General features: G+C 36.5%; 1 protein-coding gene across 2 annotated transcripts in view; it reads right to left on the bottom strand.

Moving 5' to 3' along the window:
• Positions 1 to 20,553, bottom strand: part of TINAG (tubulointerstitial nephritis antigen) — a 213,661-nt gene that overhangs the window by 103,833 nt on the left and 89,275 nt on the right. For both annotated transcript variants that reach the window (XM_069070639.1, XM_069070640.1), the window contains exons 7-8: positions 19,702 to 19,882; positions 4,142 to 4,187 (exon numbers count right to left, since the gene is read on the bottom strand). In XM_069070639.1, coding sequence (XP_068926740.1) covers positions 4,142 to 4,187; positions 19,702 to 19,882 — 227 coding nt within the window. The remainder of the gene's footprint in view (positions 1 to 4,141; positions 4,188 to 19,701; positions 19,883 to 20,553) is intronic.

The following is a 20,553-nucleotide window of genomic DNA, read 5'->3' as shown; positions in this document are numbered from 1 at the left end:
CCTACTTGTAAAATTAATCTATAAGTTGTGTATTAAAAAAAAAAAAACTGGGGCGGCCAGGTGGCACAGTGAGTAAGAGCACCAGTGTGGGGAGACCCAGGATGGGTTCTGTCCTCAAATACTTGGCACCCACACAAAATAACTGGCAGTGTAACCTTGAGCAAGTTACTTAACTCCAATTGCTTAAAAAAAAAAACTTCATTACACATAGAATTTCAGATTACCTTTTTTTTCTAATTTATGTGTAACTTCAATGGATTTTATGAAATATTCTGAACAAAACTGAATCTAAACATTTGGTGATTGCAATCTGTATGGAATTGACTATTTAAAACATGTAATGAAAGGAACAGTATAATATGGTGGAGAAAGACTCAGTCTTGGAGTCAAGAAGATTGAGGATCAAAGCCTATCTCTGACATGTACTACCTGTGTGGTACATTGGAAAGTCACTTGATCTCTTAATGTCCCAAGCACCTCTCTGAGACTAGATGTTAAAGAGATGTAACTCTACATTGGTAGATTGAGCTGCCGCTGGGAACTTCCCTGTACCAGGAAACCCACAGGTCCAGTCCCTAGACTTTAATAATAGGAAAATATGCAGTTCTCCCTTCTCCTTTTAAAACCTAGTTCTCATCCTATATCTTGCCTTCTTTTCACAGCAGCTTCCTAGAAAAGTGATGTTTAGGCTAATTGATTCCTCATACTCCTCAAACCTTTGCAGTCTGATTTTAGACCTCATCAAGCCACTGAAATTTCTTTCTCCAAAGTTTCAGATTACTTTTTTTTTTTTTAGTTTTTCACTTATATTATTTTTAATTTATGGAATAAAACAAGCATTTTTTTTTCCTTTTTTGAGGGCAATTGGGGTTAAGTGACTTGCCCAAAGTCACAGGGCTAGTAAGTGTGTCAAGTGTCTAAGACCAAATTTGAACTCAGGTCCTCCTGACTCCAGGGTCAGTGCTCTATTCACTGTGCCACCTTGCAGCCCTGTAAAACAAGTAATAACAGTAAAATAAATTGTACATGAAACTGCAAATTTTTTTTTTACAACTTACTATTCTTTTAAAATATATAATAAACTTATCATGTAAATTTATTTTTCTCTGGCTACCATTAGACCTAAATGTGTGTGTGTGTGATTAGATCCTATGGATTTTTCTCAGTCCTCATTCTTCATGATCTCCTACAAGCTTGGTCCCTATTGACCATGGTCTATTAGAGACACTTTCATGGTTTTCCAGCCATTTTTCTCTTTTTATTCTTCTCTCCATGAGTCTTACTAGTCTTTCTCAGTATCCATTGCTGACTTATAATCAAAATCATTGCTAATAGTGTTTGTGTCCCCCCTTCCCCCCCCCCCCCCCCCCCCCCCAGGCTCTACTCCAGTTCCCGTTCTCTTTCTTCTCAATATATTCTCTTTGTGAATTCATTAGGTCTCTAGTATTTAATTATCATTCTATGCAGCTTCAATCTCTTCTTTTTGTATTCTAGACATCTCTTAACTATCTGCTAGGCATTCATTTCTAGATTGTATTTCCTCTTCACCTCTGCCTCTCACAGTGGTTAATTTCCTTAAAAGTTCTTTTCAAACACAACCTCCTACAGGAATTTGCTTGTTTTTTTTTTCCCCCTAATCCTCCCCATCTGGTTAAGTTCAGAAATTTTATCGTATGTATGTTTATTTATATATTTACTTATAAATTTATACATGTGTATTTATGCATGAGGTCTCTCTTACTAAAATATACACTCCGGGAGATTTATATTTCCATCTCTAGAGACTAATACATTACGTGGTCGATAGTAGGAGCTAGCTAATTTTTTGATTGACTAATTGACAATGACCAATTACTTGGTAGAATGGCTTAATCAGAATCCACCAATCTGAGTTTTGAGTGAAATGTGTCTGGTGAAGACTTCCCAGAAACAGCGTCCTGGCTTCTCCAGAAGAAGTACAAAACCTGGGACCCCCCTCTTCCCTTCCTTGTCCTCCTTTTTTCTGGTATCTCTCTCCTTAAGAAAGATTCTCGGTAAAACCCCTTGTCTCCCAGGGACAAAAGTTCTAGTCTTTTTACTCTACCTACCAATTGTCTCAAGACGCGTGTGACACTAGGCAGCAAGAAGAGGGGCAGCTAACTCTTGCTTCCCAACCAATGGGAGAGAAGAATAGTCTCAAAAAGTGAACTCATCTCTCAGCCAATGAGAGAAGAGAATAATGGCTAAAGGAACAGTGCTTTTGGCCTCCTCAATTTAGGCGTCGAACTGCTGTCCACATCTCCTCACCAATGAGGATGAGAAATGACCCCGCCAGTCGAAGGATCCTGCCCCCTCGCCAATAGGAGGCAGGATTGTCCAAGCTCCTCCCCCTCCCCCTCCTCCTCTGCACTATTCCCAGATTAAGATTGTGAACCCTCCCCTCATCCAATGGGAACAGAGAGAGAAAACTGATCCTACTGGTTCAGGGTTTAAAAAGCCATTCCCTACACGCCTCAGCAGCTTCCTTCAACTCAGATTTCATTCATGAAGGACCCCCTCCCTGGGGTGATTTTTTGATCAATTAAATTTCCCTGTTCAGGGCAAGCTTGCTTCAGACTTTCTTTGGGTAAGTGTTTTATTTTGTCCGACACAGTTTGAATCTTGATGAAGCAGTTATGTTTCTTTATTAGCATATATATGCATGTATATGCATATTACATATATGTATGTGCATAAAACACTTAGTTTATTCTAGTATAACATATGTATGTGGTGGCTCTTTTGAGCTCAGGAGTTCTAAGCTCCAATGAAATATGCTGATCCAGTGTCCACACTAAGTTTGATATGGGACCACCTGCTTGTCTAAGGTAATCCTTAGATTGCCCTTGTCTGAAGGTAGTCCTGCCCAGGTAAGAAATGGAGTAGAACAAAGCTCTCATGTCAATCAGCAGGATATCCAGCCAATCTGAATAGCAGCTAAATTTCATGTCTGGGTGAGATTTTTTAAAAAGATTTTTTTAAAAATGACTAAGCTTTACATATTATTTTTTTTTTTAACAATCATCAATTCAGTTTAGCATAATGAGGCCTCTGTTACTCTAATCATATTCAAAATTAGATATACTTTTCCCCCTTTATGATAAGCTTAACTCAGTTTCATTCTCCTGGAAGTCAAGGAGAAAATTTCTTTGGAGACTCACTGTAGTGCATGGCATCAGTCAAAGCAAGGAGGGATCATTTATACTCTACATTCATTGAGCTAACTTTGCCAAGAATTAGTAGGTTAGCTGGCAAGGAGAGTTTTCTTCTGTATAGAGCCTTTTTACAGTCATAATAAGGATTTAATTCTCCAAGCTATGTTTGCCATTAAAACTATCCAATGCCTACTAATTAATGTACCTCTTTCTCCTTCACTATGATGTCAAATGTAGTGTTAAGAAATTGTTTGCTATTATTTATTTTATCATTGAAGTATCTTTTCTAGTGATGAACGTGGATTCTAGTAAATTATTCTTCCGAGGAGTTGGGGAATGACTCAGAATTTAAGAATAGGGAGGTGGATAGAATAATTATTAACCAAATCAATCAAACAAACAACAAGCATTTATTATGTGTCTTTTATGTTCCAGGCCCTGCCCTAGGCCCTGGGGACACAAAGAATTAAACAATTCTTCCTGCCAATGAGTTGTGTTTGATAAAGAATGTGTGTGTTCAATATCTTTGGTGAATATCTGTTATGTCAAAATTTATCAATAAATAGAAATTCAGGGAAGGTTCAGAAAGGGAGGTATCTATCAAAGGATAAGAAATCTTAAAAAGGAAAACTGTAAAACTAAAGAAAGAGTTCTTTGTTGGGAATCAAATTAAAACAGCAAATGCCATAGGAACTGGAGAGAGGGAAATTGAGGAGTTAGCCCAGGGTAATAGGCAAATGAGGCAACTTTGCAAACATAATAATTGTTGATAACATTTTTTCTAAATGAGCACAACCTTTGTTATTGCACTGAGTACAATTCATACAAATACTATTTCTAGAACTATAGAACCCCACTGCACATTTAAAAGTTAAAATCTTTTCTCCTATAAAGATCTTAACATGATAAACATGCTCTTACACACAAGAAACAAATATACCATATTATTCTTTGTTTTCATCACTAACCTTGGACTGGCCCATTCTGCATGATTTCTTTCATTATTTCAGTTTCCTAGAAGGAAATAAGAATGTAAAAGTCAACATTGTTGCCACTGAAAACTATTTGCTATAGAAATTCTGCTAGGTCTTGTTGCACACAGTAAATCAGAGAGAGGTTGATTTTCTTTACCAACTCTTTATAATTGAACATGCTTTGGAAATCAAATTATCAGAATCTTAGAGTAGGAATGGATGTAGTCTAATCCCTAAATGAACAGAAATCCTCTAATGAAATACTGTGTGTAAAACATTTTACAAACTTTAAAGTATTATATAAACATCAGTTATTACTACTAATATCATACCTAGACATGATCATCCAAGTTTTGTTTAAAGATTTTCAGAGAGGTAAGGTTCATAACCTCCCAAGGCAATCTATTCCTCCAGGATAGCACTAATTGTTAGGAGGCATTTTCCTTATATCAAGATTTAATTTGTCTCTGGAAATTCATAGGATCCAAGGAGATGAGATTTAAATCTTAGAGTTTTACTTTAGAGATAATTTGATCATACTCCCCACCCTCCATTTTCCAGATGAAGAAATAGGTGTGTGGACTTGCCCAAGGTCACATAGGTTTAAGTGACAGAAACAGGATTTGAACCCAGGACTTCCTATTTCAAATACAGTGCTTTGTCAATAATACTAGTTAGCATCATTCATTCTTTGCCCTCTTGAGCCAAGCAGAATATATACTTACAATTTCTCTATCAAAAAAGAGCCCTTCCAAATAATAGAAAATAGTCATCACATCTTCCCTAAGTTCTTTTCTCCAATTCTAACATCTCACATTGCATCAACAGGTTTTCATTGGCATAAACTAAAGACTTCTCAACATCCTGGTTGCTATTTGCTGAACACTCTCTAATCTATCAATATAGTTTCTAAATGTGATGCCCAGAGCTCAACACGATGCTTGAGATGCAATCAGACCAAGGAAGAGGCAAAACAGGACTCTACTATCACCATACTGTGTCTTGATATATTAACCCTCTCTTAGTGAAGGCAAATGTAACCTTATCTTCATTGATTCATTTATTCAGTTCATTCAGTAATCATTTATTAAGGGTTTTTGACAGATATTGAGCTTCCAGTCCCCTAAATCTTGTAGGTATTTTTCTCAGATGAACCACATAACCGTGCCTTCTCATTTATTTTTAACTCATGAGTCTTATTTGACATGGATGTCAAATGTAAGATTTCTACTTATGTCTATCAAATATAATTTTATTCATTAATTCACTTTGTTTTTAACATTCTTTTTTAATCTTGAGTTCCATTTTTTCTCTGTTCTTCCGATCCTTTCCCCATCCATTTAGAGAACAAGCAATATGATAGCAATTATATATGTGAAATCAAGCAAAATATATTTCCATATTAGCCATGCTACAAAAAGAGCAAGAAAAATAAAGTGGAAAAATATGAATCAATCTGCACACAGAGTTCATCAATTCTCTCTCTGGGGGTAGATAGCATTTTTTATCATCAGTCTTTTGGAATTGTTTTGGATCCTTGTTTTGATCATAGCTAAGCCTTTCATAGTTGATCATCATTGCAATATTGCTGTCACTGTGCACATTGCAATCCTCGTTCTGCTCAGTTCACTTGGAAGCAGTCCATATATGCCTTCTTTAACCATCCTGCTTGTCATTTCTTATAGCACAATTGCCTTCCATTGCAATCATATGCCAAAACATATTTATCCCTTCCCCAATCAATGGGCATCCCCTCAAAATCCAATTATTTGGCACTACAAAAAGAGCTGCTATAAATATTTTTGTACAATAAGTTCCTGTCTTTGATCTCTTTGGGATATAGACTTAGTAGTAGCATTTATGAGTAAAAGGATATACACAGATTTATAATCCTTTGGACAGAGTTCCAAATTATTCTCCAAGACGATTGAAACATTTCACAAGTCTACCAATAGTGTATACGTGTACCTATTCATCCACAATCCCCTTCCAATATTTTAAATTTTCTTTTTCTGTCATGCTAGTCAATTAAACAGGTATAATGTGCCATTTCAGGCTTGTTTTAATTTGTAGTTCTCTAATCAATAATAATTTAAAACATGTTTATGTGTCTATTCAAAGCTGTTATTTCTTTTTCTGAAAAGTGCCTGTTCATATCTTTTGACCATTTATAAACTATGGAATGGTTCTTATTTTTATAACTGAGTCTTGTTTCCCTAATATTTGAGAAATGAGGCCTTTGTCAGAGAAACTTGCTATAAAAATGTTTTCCACAGTTTCCTGCTTTCCTTCTAATTTCGGCTGCATTGGAAATTTAAAAAAAATTTTATGTAATTAATATTATCAATTTTATTCCTTATAATTCTTTCCATTTCTTGTTTGGACATAAACTATTCTCTTATCTATAGATTTAACAGGTAAAATTTTCTATACTCCCCTAATTTACTTATAATATCCCTCTTTATATCTGCATCATTTATCCATCTAGACCTTATTTTGAGAGGTAGTGTGATATGCTGATTTTCCCATAGTTTCTGCCAAAAAAAATGCTTTCTAATTTTCCCAGAAATTTTCATCAAATGGTGAGTTCTTGCCACCAAAGCTTAGATCTTTGCTTTATCATACACTAAATTTCAATGGTCATTGACTAGTGTTTATCATGTACACTTGTTCACTGATCTAACACTCTTTTCCACTATTTACCAGTAGATTGCATTTCATCATAATTTTTATTGATTCCTTAAATATTTTTGGTCTTTTATTCTTCTAGATGAATTTTGTTATTATTTATCCAGCTCCATAAAATAATTCTTTAGTAGTTTGGTATGACACTGAATAAGTAAATTCACTTAGAATTGAAATTTTATTATATTTACTCAGCTACCTGTGAGCAATTAATTTTTCTCCAGTTGTTTAGATCTGTTTTAACTTGTGTGAAAATAATTTTATAATTGTGTTCATATAATTCCTGGGTTTGCTTGGCAGGTAGACTCCCAAGTGTTTCATATTGTCTATAGTTATTTTAAATGGAATTTCTCTTTCTCTATCTTGCAGCTGGACTTTGTTGGTAATACACAGAAATGTGGATAGTTGATATGGTTTTATTTTATATCCTGTGACTTCACTAAATTGTTCATTTTTTCATATTAGTTGATTACTAAGGTTCTCCAAGTATACTGTCATATCATCTTCAAAGAATTATGACTTTGTTACCTCACTAATTATTTGTAATCCTTGAATTTCTTTTTCTTGTCTTATTGCTATAGCTAGCATTTCTACTAAAATATTGAATAATAGAGATAATGATAGACATCCCTGTTTCACTCCTGATACTATTGGGAAAGTTTCCGGTTCATTTTCATTATATATAATGTTTGATCTTGGTTTTAGATAGTTAATAATTACCAATTTAAGAAAAGTGCCATTTATTTCTGTACTTTCTAGTGTGTGTGTGTGTGTGTGTGTGTGTGTGTGTGTGTGTGTTTAATTGAAATAGGTGTTGTATTTTATGAAAAACTTTTTCTATACTTCAGGTTTGAGCCCTTGAAAGTTTTTGGTTCTTCCAAGGCAGTGTGATCTGGAAAGAGGAGTGGTCACTGCTCTGGTCCTTTCCGAAGAAAGGCCCCAGATCTCTTACAGGTACAAGCAACAGTGCAGTGTTTTTCAGGGGTCCTGAACCCTTTTATCCACAAGCACTATTATTCCTGAATGACCCTTATCCCTTGGGATGAGATATTGTTCTTTTAGGGCCCTTACTCCCTTGTGATGAAAGCAATTCTACTTCTCAACCCTCATTCCTTTTACCTCAAACATTCCTCTTTGCCCTGGAACTGGGGCCCAGAAGTAGGTATAAACAATGGAATTGCCAAATAGCATCTGCTCCTGTGCCCAGTGCTAGATCATGGTTCTCCTCTGATTTCTCTCATCAATTCTCTAATTCTTTTACAATCTCTGCCTTGAGAGCTCCTGAAATGGCTCCTGCTGCTTTTACTGTTGTCACCAAGGCCTCCATCCAGTGTTGCAACCATATGAACTCTAGGCCAGGCCACAGGCCAGTGTCAGAAAACTCTCCTGATCTAAGTTGTCTTGGGCTAGAAAACTACCTCATCTGAGCCTTTTGTTGGCTCTTCCCCTTTGGAATTAGAGTTGAGGCAATTATTTTAAACTTATTTGCAGGAGAAGGTTGGGAGGTTTCAGTTGTACTTCTTCTACTCTACTATCTTGGCTGTTCCAAATTTCATCTTGTTAAATTATTCCTAAAGTTCTCCCATGAGATATTTCACATTGCCTTCTATTCTTTCATGTGTTTGGATCTGTTTAACAGCATCTTGATTTCTCATAAAGTCATTAGCTTCCATTTGCTCCAATCTAATTCTGAAGCAATATTCTCCTCATTGAGCTTTTGAGATTCTTTTTCCATCTGGTAAATTTGGCTTTTTAAGGCATTCTTCTCCTCATTGCCTTTTTGAGGCTCCTTTGCTATTTGAGTCAGTCTGTTTTTTAAGGTATTATTTTCCTCAGTCAGGCTGTTGACTCTCATTTCATAATTTTCTTGCACTCTTCCCAATTTTTCCTCCACTTCTCTTATCTGCTTCTTAAGGTCCTCTATGGTCTGTAACCAGTTTGTATTTTCCTTTGAAGCTTTTGGTGCAGGAGTTCTGACTTCACTGCTTTCCTCCTGTTCCATGCTTTGCTCCTTTTTGTCCCCAAAATAGGAGTTTAATGTTGGAATCTTCTGTCTACTTTTTTTCCTTTGCCTGCTCATTTTGCCACTCAATTACTTGACTTTTGGGCTTTTTGCCACAGTAGGACTCTGCCACCAGACAGGGGAGCTTTCGTCGCAAACGCTGGGGTTTTCTCAGCTGCCGGAGGTATTAGATGGGTGCCCTCTCTGAGGTCTTCACACACTCTGGCAAGCTGGCCACACACCCCAGGACCTCCATCCTAGACTGCAATCCAGATCCAGGCAGGTTAAAGCAAGAGCGATTACCCCTCAGACTGGTGCTTGGTCCCCCTACACTCTGCAGGCCAGGAGCTGAAGCTGCCACGTGGCGCTGGCTGGCTGTGCTGGCGTCTCAGCGGCTTCTCGCCCCAGGGGTAAAAGCCATGCACTCCCACTTACTTGTCCCAAAGTCCAGATTGCACTGACCTCTCACTTTGTCCTCTCGCATCTATGTGTTGATAAATCTGGAAATGGCCACAGCTGCTGCTGATCTGGAGTCCCTCTGGCCAGTGGCTGCCCTGGGTCTAAAGCCTTGGCATGGGGCTGGACTCACAGCTACCAGAGCTTTGGGATGGATTCCTGCCGGCCTGCTGGGCTGTCCTCAGCGGGAGGTTAGCTTCTCTGTGTCATTTTGTGGGTTCTGCAGCTCCAAAGTTTGTTTAAAGTCCCCCAAGCAGGGGGGAAAGATCGTGCTTCTACTCCGCCATCTTGGCTCCGCCCCCTAAAGTTCTAATCTTAACAAAATTTTGAGGTTAAAATTCTGTCATTCAATGCATGAGCTGTCTTTCCTGGCAATGTTTCACTTGCCAATTTGATAAGCATGCTATTTATGCCTTTATCTAAAGCATTAATAAGAATATCAACCAGCATAAAATCAAGTGCAGAGACATGGAGAAATCTACTAGAGACTTTTCTCTAAGTTGACATTGAAACATTAACTATTCTTTAATTTCAATCATTCAACCAGTTTAGGAATCCACGTTTTTATCTGGTTCAAGCTGGTTGAACGATAAAATTTACCAAATGCTTTGTTGAAAATCTAGGCAAACTATACCTACAGGAATTTTCTCACTTACCTGTCTAGTAACTGTCATTAAAAAAAAAAAGTTTATTGTGATATGATCTATTCTTGATGATGACACTAGCTCTTTCTGATCATCACCTCATTTAATAAACATTTACTAGCTGTCTCTTTAATAGTATGTTCTAGAATTCCAGTGGAATTGAATTAAGTTTATTAGTCTATAGTTTACAAATTCCATTTTCTAATCATTTAAAAAATCAGAACATTTACCTTTCTTTCTCAAATTTTGTAGCATCTCAACTGCTGCATTCTCTTTCAAAGATCACTAACGATAGTTGGTTCATTAATGACATTTGTCATTTCTTTCAGTATCTTAGTATATAGATCATTTGGGCCTAATTATTTGCACGCATTAAAGACGAGTGGGTATGTCTCATCTCACTTCATATCTTTGTTTTAACTATCTGTTAGTCATTTATTTTCTCATTTTTATCATATATGTGTATGTAAGTGCCGACTATGTACCTAGCACTAAATTATGCACTGGGGATACAAATAAGAAAAAGAAAGGTAACTCTTGCCATCAAGAGGCTTACAATCTAATGGGGAAAGACAACATACAAACTGGATATGAATTCAGGTCTTCTTGATTCTTCTTTCAGCTATATGCCAGGCTTTTTATTTTCTTCCCAAATTCTTTATCTATTTGCTCTTTATGTCTAGGTAATCTGTTTTTCACTCTAATGACAATATTAGTTCCCTCTCTGCCTCTCTTGATCTTCATTAAAATTGTCTAAATCTCAATTTGCCATTTTGGTTTCTGAATTTCCTCTCGATAAGTATATCTAATTAATATGCACTTATACTCCAACTATCACCTTTTCACTTTTTACCTATTTCTGTTTAAATAAGATATGCTCTCTCCAGAATGATGAATTTTTGAGTCTCATCTCATCAAGTTTGTCTCCCTGGAAAAAGACCTTTAATAAATCCTTTCAAACACCTTTTCATTCTCTTCCAAGAGGAAGAAACAAAATATACATGAAGACAAAGTTGTGTATAGCCTTCAAGCCCAAGACACACCCATCTTTTTTACATTCATATTTACATTTATGTTTCAATGAATACATTTTCTCATTGGTGAGACTGTTCTAATAAGGAAGTAGGTGGTATAGTGAAGAGAGTGCTAGACCAAGTTGAGAAGATTTGAATTTGAATCCTGCCTCTGATACTTATTATTAGCAATTCACATTACCGCTCTCATCCTCACTCCTCATTTATAAAACGAGGCTAAAAATAATAACTACTTCACAGGATTCTTGTGAAGAACTAATAAATTAAGTACTTTGCAAAACAAAAGCAACTTGTAAATGTAAGCTAAAATTACTTTCTCTATATGTACAAATCACCATCAAGAATTATGCAAAAGGGCTTTCTCTGGTTCTTTTATTACTTTATAGATGCCAGTGCAACAGTAGAGCAATTCAGTTATTTTCCTTCCTTTTCACTTCATGACTAGCCCAATTATATGTATGAGTATATACATATATGTGTATATGTACATATATACATACCACACGCCTATACATATATACATGTGGGTATATTTGTATATGTGTATACGTGCATATAAATACATATACATATATGAGAGTGGGGTTATGGGGACACATGTATGTTCATGTACACACACATGTGCATGTGTACGTGTGTATTATGTGTGTGTCCACTCACATATATATTCCTCTAAAGCATCTTTCTCTTTCCTTCTCATGTCAAAGTTATTGTTTGTATAATACATACACCCACCATATATCTTTCCCTTGACCTGTAGGTGACTTGTAATGCTTTTTTTCTTCTGATATCATTGTGTTCCATGATTCATTACTATTCAGCATCACTCAAGGTCATATCTCCAAGGGAATGTTGTATAATCTTAACAAATGTGTGGGAGGAAACATATTTGATGAAAATCTTGAAGATTTCAATAAACTCCACAGAGTCAAATGTTCTTTTTTTTTTTGTCTGTTTTTAATCAACAATAAATACTGGAATCTTTCAGTTGTTCCTTTATGGCTCACTTAATTGTATGACTGTGAAGTTGTGCTCTGCTATTGAGAAGCATCTCACATTTTCATCAATAATAACCTTGAGGCATGCAATGATTAATACCTATGAAGATTTTATAAATTAGGTATTCAGTCAGAAGTCCATCACAGATAAGAAGAGTAATGCTTCTCACCAGGAAGATGGTTTTAAAATTCACAAGATGAACTTTCTGGTTACTATGACCTAGCAAACAGATAAAAATACTAAATGACCTGTAGTCATTTGTAGTCCCTTTTACTTCTTCAGTAATTGTAGTTTTATACAAAGAATCATAATTTTTATTCTTCCTCCAAACATTAATTTTACAGTTAAGACAAAAATTGCATTCTTTGTCCCACAATGAACAAGTAGCTCTAACACTCAAGGAACTGAATCACATTAATATTAAATTTACTGATAAGTAGTCTGGAAATAGAAAGGGGATATAATAAATAATTTTGGTCAAGAAAGAAGAAAGCAATGGAAATTAGCTTACAGTATGTTTTACCAAGCTAAATATCTCTTAACTTCATTTTCTCCCTTTCTTTATGATGACAAAGTCAGTCACAGATTACTTTCTAGTAAACTGTATGTCTACTTTTAAAATTACAGTAATTAACATTTATGTGGAGCTTTAAAATTTTCAAGTAATTTTTCTCACTTGAGTTTCACAGTAGCATCAAAAAGAGAAGTACTGCTGGAGGGGGGGCAGAGCCAAGATGGAGGAGTAGAAGCATAAACTTGGTGTGAGCTCCCAATCCAGTCACTTCCAATACATGTAAAAAATGAGCCTACACAAACTTTAGAGCTAAGGAACCCACAAAGTGACAGAGAGAAACAAATCTCCCACTGAAGGAAGCCTGGCAGGCGAACAGGAAGGGTTTATTGCACTGAGCTGGGAGCCAAGCAGTTCTGGCCCCAGTTCTGGATCAGAGCAGCTGCAGCAAGAGCAGAATTCAGGAGAGTAAATGACCAGTAGCTGTGGCAGTTTCCAGACTTCTCAACCCATAAATGTCAAAGAGAAAGTAAAAGGTCAGTGTGGAACTCTGTTGGAACAGGGCAAGGGACATGGTCTGGCTCCTGCCTCTGGGTGAGATGTGGAGGAGGCATGGCGGCTGTGCAGCTGCCATTGCATGGCTGCCTCAGGAGTTCCTGGCCTGCAGATCATAGGGGAACCAAGTGACCTTTCAGAGGGTAATCACACTTGTTTAACCTCCTTGGATCTGGATTGCAGTCTTGGGTGGTGGTCGTAGGGTGTTTGGCCGGTGTTCCAGAGCTTGTGGGGGCTGTAGAGAGGGTACCCCCCCAATAGTTCTGGAAGCTGTGGAAACCTCAGCAATTTGGGCAAAGCTTTCTCCATCCTGGAAGCAGAGTTCTACTGTGGCAAAGAGCTCTAAAGTCATTGTCTGGCAATATGAACAAGGAGAGGAAGCACAAAAAGACCATAGAATCATTTTTTGGGGACAAAAAGGATAAAGGCATGTAGTGGGAGGAAGACAGCAAAATCAAAACTCCTGCATCAAAAGCCTCCGAGAAAAATATGAAGTAGCTACAGGCCATGGAGAAGTTCAAGAAGGATTTTGAAAATCAAGTAAGAGAAGTGGAGGAAGAGAAGAGAAATGAGAATGATGCAAGAAAATCAGGAAAAGCAAATCAACAGCCTGCTAAAGGAGATCCAAAAATATACTGAAGAAAATAACACCTTAAAAATAGACTAACTCAAATGGCAAAAGAGGCCCAAAAAGCCAATGAGGAAAAGAATGCCTTAAAAAGCCAAATTTGCCAGATGGAAAAGGAATTTCAAAAACTCACTAAAGAGAATAACTCCTTCAAAATTAGATTGGAGCAATTGAAAGCAAATGACTTCATGAGAAATCAAGATACTATAAAACTATACTATAAAAAATCCAAACAAATGAAAAAATAGAAGGCAATGTGAAATATCTCATTGGAAAAACCACTGACCTGGAAAATAGATCCAGGAGAGATCATTTAAAAATTATTGGACTACCTGAAAGCCATGATCAAAAAAAGAGTCTAAACACCATCTTTCAAGAAATTATCAAGGGGCAGAGCCAAGATGGCGATGTAAAAGCAGGAAAACTACATGAGCTCCCTCCATAACGACCTCAAATACCTATAAAATATGACTTAACAAACTATAGAGTTACAGAATCCACAAAGTAAGAGAGAGAAACAAATCGCCTGCTGAAGGCAGCCCAGGAGGCTGGCAAGAAGGATCTATCACAGTATGCTGTGAACAGAGCCCAACATGTGAGCTGGTGGTTTTAGCCTCAGGGTGGCCCCAACCAACAGTAACTGGAGCGTACTTCAGGAGAATGGATCACTAGCAGTGGTGGGGGTTTCCAGAATTATCAACCCATAAATGCCAAAGGCAAAGTAAAAGGTCAGTATGGACTTTGGGAACAGGGAGACCAAGAGTTCAGTCTGGCCTCTACCCCTGGGGTGTGAAGGCTAGAAAGGGTGGAGGTGCTGTGGCCATGAAGCCACCACTGTGCGACTGCTTCAGAACTCCTGACTTGCACATTGTAGGGGAAACAAGTTACCATTCAGAGGGGAAATTGCTATTGCTTTAACCTACTTGGATCTGGATCACTGTCTTGAGCGGAGATCCTAGGGTATGTAATCAGGCTGGAGCTTGTGGAGGCTTCAGAGAGGGCAGCCAACTAATAGCTCTCTGGCAGCTAAGAAAAACTCAGTGATTTGGGACAAAGCTGTCCTTTCTAGAAGCAGAATTCTACTGTGGCAAAAAGGTCAAAAGTTAAGTAATTGAGTGGCAACATGAGCAAGTAAAGGAAGCAAAGTGAGCACAGCAGTCAAACCTTAGATTCCTTTTATGGGGACAAAAAATATCAAAGCATGAAACAGGAGGAAGACCATGAAGTCAGAACTGCTGTACCAAAAGCTTCCAAGAAAAATATGAATTGTTAAAGGCCATAGAGGATCTCAAGAAGGATTTTGAAAGCCAAGTAAGATAATGGAAGGAAAAATTGGGAAGAGAAATGAAAATGATGGAAGAAAATCATGAAATGAAAGTCAGCAACCTGACTGAAGAAAAAACAGCTTAAAAATAGACTAACTCAAATGGCAAAAGAGGTCCAAAAAGCCAAATTTTCCAGAAGGAAAATAAATTTCAAAAACTCACTGAAGAGAATAACCCCTTCAAAATTAGAATGGAGCAATTGGAAGCTAATGACTTTATGAGAAATCAAGATACTATTAATCAGATCCAAACAAATGAAAAAAATGGAAAGCAATGAGAAATATATCTCACTGGAAAAACCACTGACCTGGAAAATACATCCAGGAGAGACAATTTTAAAATTATTGGAATACCTGGAAGCCATGATAAAAAAAAAAAGAATCTAGAAATCATCCTTCAATAAATTTTCAAGGAAAATTGCCCTGGTGTTTTAGAACCAGAGGGCAAAATAGAGGTTGAAGGAATCCACCAATCACCTCTTGAAAAAGATCCCAAGAAGAAAACTCCTAGGAATATTATAGCCAGGTTCCAGAGTTCCCTGATCAAGGACAAAATATTACAAGCAACCAAGAAGAAACAATTTGAATATTGTGGAAACACAATCAGGATAACTCAAGATCTAGCAGCTTCTACATTAAAGGATCAAAGGGCTTGGAATATGATATTCCGGAGGTTGAAGGAGCTAGGGTTAAAACCAAGAATCACCTACACAGCAAAACTGAGTGTAATGTTTCAGGGGAAAATATGGTCATTCAATGAAATGGAGGACTTTAAAGCATTCTTGATGAAAAAAAGTTGAAATGAAAATTTGACATTCATATACAAGAAGGAAGAGGAGCATGGGGAGCTCAACAGGGAAAAGAAATCATAAGGAACTTATCAGAGTTGAACTATTAACATTTCTACATGGAAAAACAATAATTGTAACTTATGAAACTTTTCTCAGTATGAGGATAGTTGAAGGGAATATAAATGTGTATATATACATATATACACATATATATACATATATGTGTGTGTTTGTATACATAGATATATATGTTTATATAGGAGGTTATATGTACATGTGAATACATATGTGAGTGTATGTGTACATGTATACATAGACAGAGGGCACTGGATCAACTGAATAGGAAGGGATGATATTTTAAAATTTTAAGCGGTGAGAGAGGAATATAATGAGAGGAGATAGGGAGATATAGAATAGGGTTAATTATCTCATATAAAAGAGGCAAAGGAAAACTTACAATGGAGGGGAAGAACAGGAAGGCAAATGGGAATGGGTCAACCTTACTCTCATTGAATTTGGCTTAAGGAGGGAATAACATAAATACTAAACTGGGTATCTTACCCTATTGGAAAGTAGGGGAGAAAGGGATAAGAGCGGCGTTATAGAAGGGAGGTCAGATTGTGGGGAGAGGGTAGGTAGAAGCACACACTTTTGAAAAGGGACAGGGTCGAAGAGAGAATAGAACAAGTGGGGGGCAGGATAGAATGGAGGGAAATGTAGTCAGTCTTTCACAATATATCCACTATGGAAATGTTTTGCATAACTACACATGTACAAACCTATATTGAATTGCTTATCTTCCCAGTAAGGTTGGGGGGTGGGAGGAGAGGGAGAAGAAGGGAAAGAATCTGGAATTCAAAGTTTTAAAATCAAATGTTTAAAAAAAATTATCCTTTTTTCATACACTGGGAAATAAGATATACAGGCACTGGGGTATGGAAATCCAGTTTGCCCTACTGGAAAGTTGGAGAGGGAATGGGGGAAGATGTAGAAGAGAGCAGATTGGAGGAGGGGGTATTCAGTGGGATTGCTGTTCTGGGGTGGTGGGTAGGGGAAAGATGGGGAGAAAATTTGTAACTGAATCTTGTGGAAATGAATGTTGTAAACTAAAAATAAACAAAATTTTAACAACAAAAAAGAAATTATCAAGCAAAATTGCCCTGATATTCTAGAACAAGAGGGCAAAATAGAAATGGAAAGAATTCACCACTTGCCTCTTGAAAAAGGTCCAAAAAAAAAGAAAACGCCTAGAAATATTATAGCCAAATTCCAGTGTACCCAGGTCAAGGAGAAAATATTGCAAGCAGTCAGGAAGAAACAATTTGAGTATTGTGGAAACACAATCAGGATAGCACAAGACCTAGCAGCTTCTACATTGAGGGATAGAAGGGCTTAGAATATCATATTCCAGAGGTCAAAGGAGCTAGGACTAAAACCAAGAATAACCTACCCAGCAAAACTGAGTATAATGCTACAGGGGAAAATATGGTCATTCAATGAAATAGAGGATTTCAAGCATTCTTGATGAAAAACCAGAGCTGAACAGAAAATTTGACTTTGAAATACAAGAAGCAAGAGAAGCATGAGAAGGTAAACAGGAAAAAGAAATCATAAGGAACTTATTAAAGTTGAGCTATTTACACTCCTACATGGAAAAAATGATGATTTCAACTCATGAGACTTTTCTCAGTATGAGGACAGGTGAAGGGAATATATATGTGTATATATGTATACATATATATGTATAGGAGGGTATATGTGTATATAAATATATATATGTGAGTGTGGGCATATGTATGTTCATGTATTCATAGACATAGGGCACTGGATGAGTTGAATATAAAGGGATGACATCTAAAAAAATAAAATTAAGAGGTGAGAGAGTAATTTGTTGGGAGAAGGAAAAAGGGAGAGATAGATTAATGTAAATTATTTCATATAAAAGAAGCAAGAGAAAACTTTTACAATGGAGGGGAAGAGAAGGAAGGTGAAAGAGAATGGAACAACTTTATTCTCATTGAATTTGTCTTAAGGAGGGAATAACATACACATCCAATTGGGTATCTTACCGTACAGGAAAATAGGGAGGGGGGTAAGGGATAGGAGGGGGGGATGATAGAACGGAGGGCAGATTAGGGGAGAGGGTAGTTAGAAGCAAACATTTTTGAAAAGGGATAGGGTCAAAGGAGAAAATAGAATAAGTGGGCGTTGGGATAGGATGGAGGGAAATATATTTAGTTTTTCACAATATAACTACTATGGAAATGATTCAGGTAACTGCACATGTACAGCCTATATTGAATTGCTTATCTTCTCAGTTGGGGGCAGGTGAGGAGGAAAAAAGGGAAAAAATATCTGAAACTCAAAGTTTTGAAAACAAATGTTTAAAAAAAAGTTTTTTGTTTTTTACATGCAACTGGGAAATAAGATATACAGGCACTGAGGTATAGAAATCCATCTTGCCCTACTAGAAAGTTAAGGGGGTGATGGCAGACGATATAAGAGAGAACAGATTGGGGGGAGTGTTATTCAATAGGATTGCTATTTTGGAGTAGGGAGTATGGGAAAGATGGGTAGAAAACTTGTAACTCAAAATCTTGTGGAAATGAATGTTGAAAACAAGAAAAAATAATTAATTATTTTTTTTAAAGAGAAGTACTGCTGATACCAGGATGCCCATTATCTAAATGAGAAAACTGACATTCAGAGAACTTAAATGATTTACCCAAGTCACATAGCTAGAACCTCTACTGAAAGGATTTGATCTCATCTACCTCATTCTCTCCAACATTGCCTCTGTACTCTATAATGTAATTTACACTTGTATGGCATAGTTAAAACTTATATTTATGTCAGTCTTCATAGTTTAAGAGCACTTCCACATATTTTATTTGCATTCTCAATTTTGCAGAGGAGAAAATCAAGATTCTGAATAAGTGACTTCTCTAGGATCACCTAGCTAGCTATTTAGTAGCAGAGGCCAAATTTGAATCCAGTTTTCTTTCTGTGATTTCATTTCCACTATTTCTGGTATTGTATACTAGCATGGTTTTTAGGGTATTGAAAAAGAAGATAGTTATTGTGGAAGCTATAAGGATTAGCTGCTACTTCCAGGTAAGCTCATGTGAAAAAGTTCAAGATTAGATGTGTAGATTTGAGAATATTTAGTGAAACCACGAGTGAATGAGATGGCTTAAAAAGTGCACAGTGTAAGAAGAAATGATCCCTAGAAATGAAAAAGGAGGAAAATATTCCAGAAGCAACCCACAGCCAGAACAACCAGTAAGGAACAGTGTCACAGACAGAAATAGAGTACTAATGAGAAATTGCTCAACAGTATAAAATACTTCAGAAGGGTCAAGAAGGGATGAGGAATGATCATGCACCAAATTTAATGGATACCTTGTGAAGATGCTAGGAATACCAAGAAAGTATCCCTGCCCTCAAAGGGCTTACTTTTTATTAGAAGAAATAAGCATGTGTTATAATAGATATAACATACATAAATACATATCCATACACAAGTTTACATATGTAATTAATACAAAGTAATTTAAAGGAGAGAGTTAACTGGGAAAATATTCAAATAAAAGATGGCAGTTGAGATATAACTTATAGGAAGGTAAATATTCTATTATATGAATAAGGTATATATATTCCAGATATGGGGGATAATTTTTTTCTAGAATCATGGCAGGAGGCAAAATGCTATACCTGGAAATGTATGTCCAGGCTGACTAACCAGAGCAGAATTTGATGAGAAGAAAGCACACATGAACAGGAAATTTTGTACTTGTACTATTAGCATATGATTTACTTTTAACTGGAAGCTTGCCCTTTATCTTGTTCTAAATGTTCATGGTATCAGGGCACATTGAGTTTTATCAGTCTAAATAAATTTGTTATAGTACTAATTTTTACTTACATTGGAAGAAACTCTATATGGAGGAGAGCACTGGTATATTCTATTAGATTTCTCTATGTTGTTTGGGCATGGTTTTGTGGCATGCCTTTTTCCCCGTCCATCAGATCGACTTGCCATGTCACATCCATTGTTGCTGAAGATTTGGTCCTTAAAAAGTGGGTAGCATGCATGAGATACCAACCTAAGCAGATAAAATAAAATAACTGGTTGTAAAAGTTTCTATACATCTAATATAAAAATGTGCATTGTAAGATTTTTCCATGTAGAAAAACTTTACATGCTAAATTATTTGAACATAGTATTTTCAAAACTTCTAATGTGAGTGATCTAGATTAATTGCACCATTGTTATCATCATGAAGGAGTCACTAAGCATATATATATATATATGTATTTATACACACACACACACACATACACAAATACTATATATATACCTATGTCTAAAACGGAATTTCCTAGAGATCATTTTAGAAAAAAATTTGCCAGCCAAGATACTTACAATGTTAGCATGAAGACAAGTCCCCATGGTTCCTAACATAGGTGTCACCCTTGACTCCACATTCTTTCTCACCCTACACCCATAGCAATTCAGTAGTCAAATCCTGTAGTTTTTGCTTTCATAACATCCATCATATAATGATTAATAATATTAACACTAATATAGCAATTAGCATGTGCCAGGCACTATGCAAAGTACTTACTTGATCCTTACAACAACCATGAGAGGTAGGTGCTATTATCCATTTTACAGATGAGAAAACTGAGACAAACAGGGGTTAAGTGACCAGTGCTCTACCCACTCCATAGATAGATAGATAGATAGATAGATAGATAGATAGATAGATAGATA

The sequence above is a fragment of the Petaurus breviceps genome, unplaced genomic scaffold, assembly GCF_028583685.1.
Source record: "Petaurus breviceps papuanus isolate PSGF00001 unplaced genomic scaffold, PetGlider_PUasm1.0 90822, whole genome shotgun sequence".
In the NCBI taxonomy this organism is placed as follows: Eukaryota; Metazoa; Chordata; class Mammalia; order Diprotodontia; family Petauridae; genus Petaurus; species Petaurus breviceps.
The sequence above is the reverse complement of the archived record's forward strand: the minus strand, read 5'-3'. Positions and strand labels throughout refer to the sequence as shown.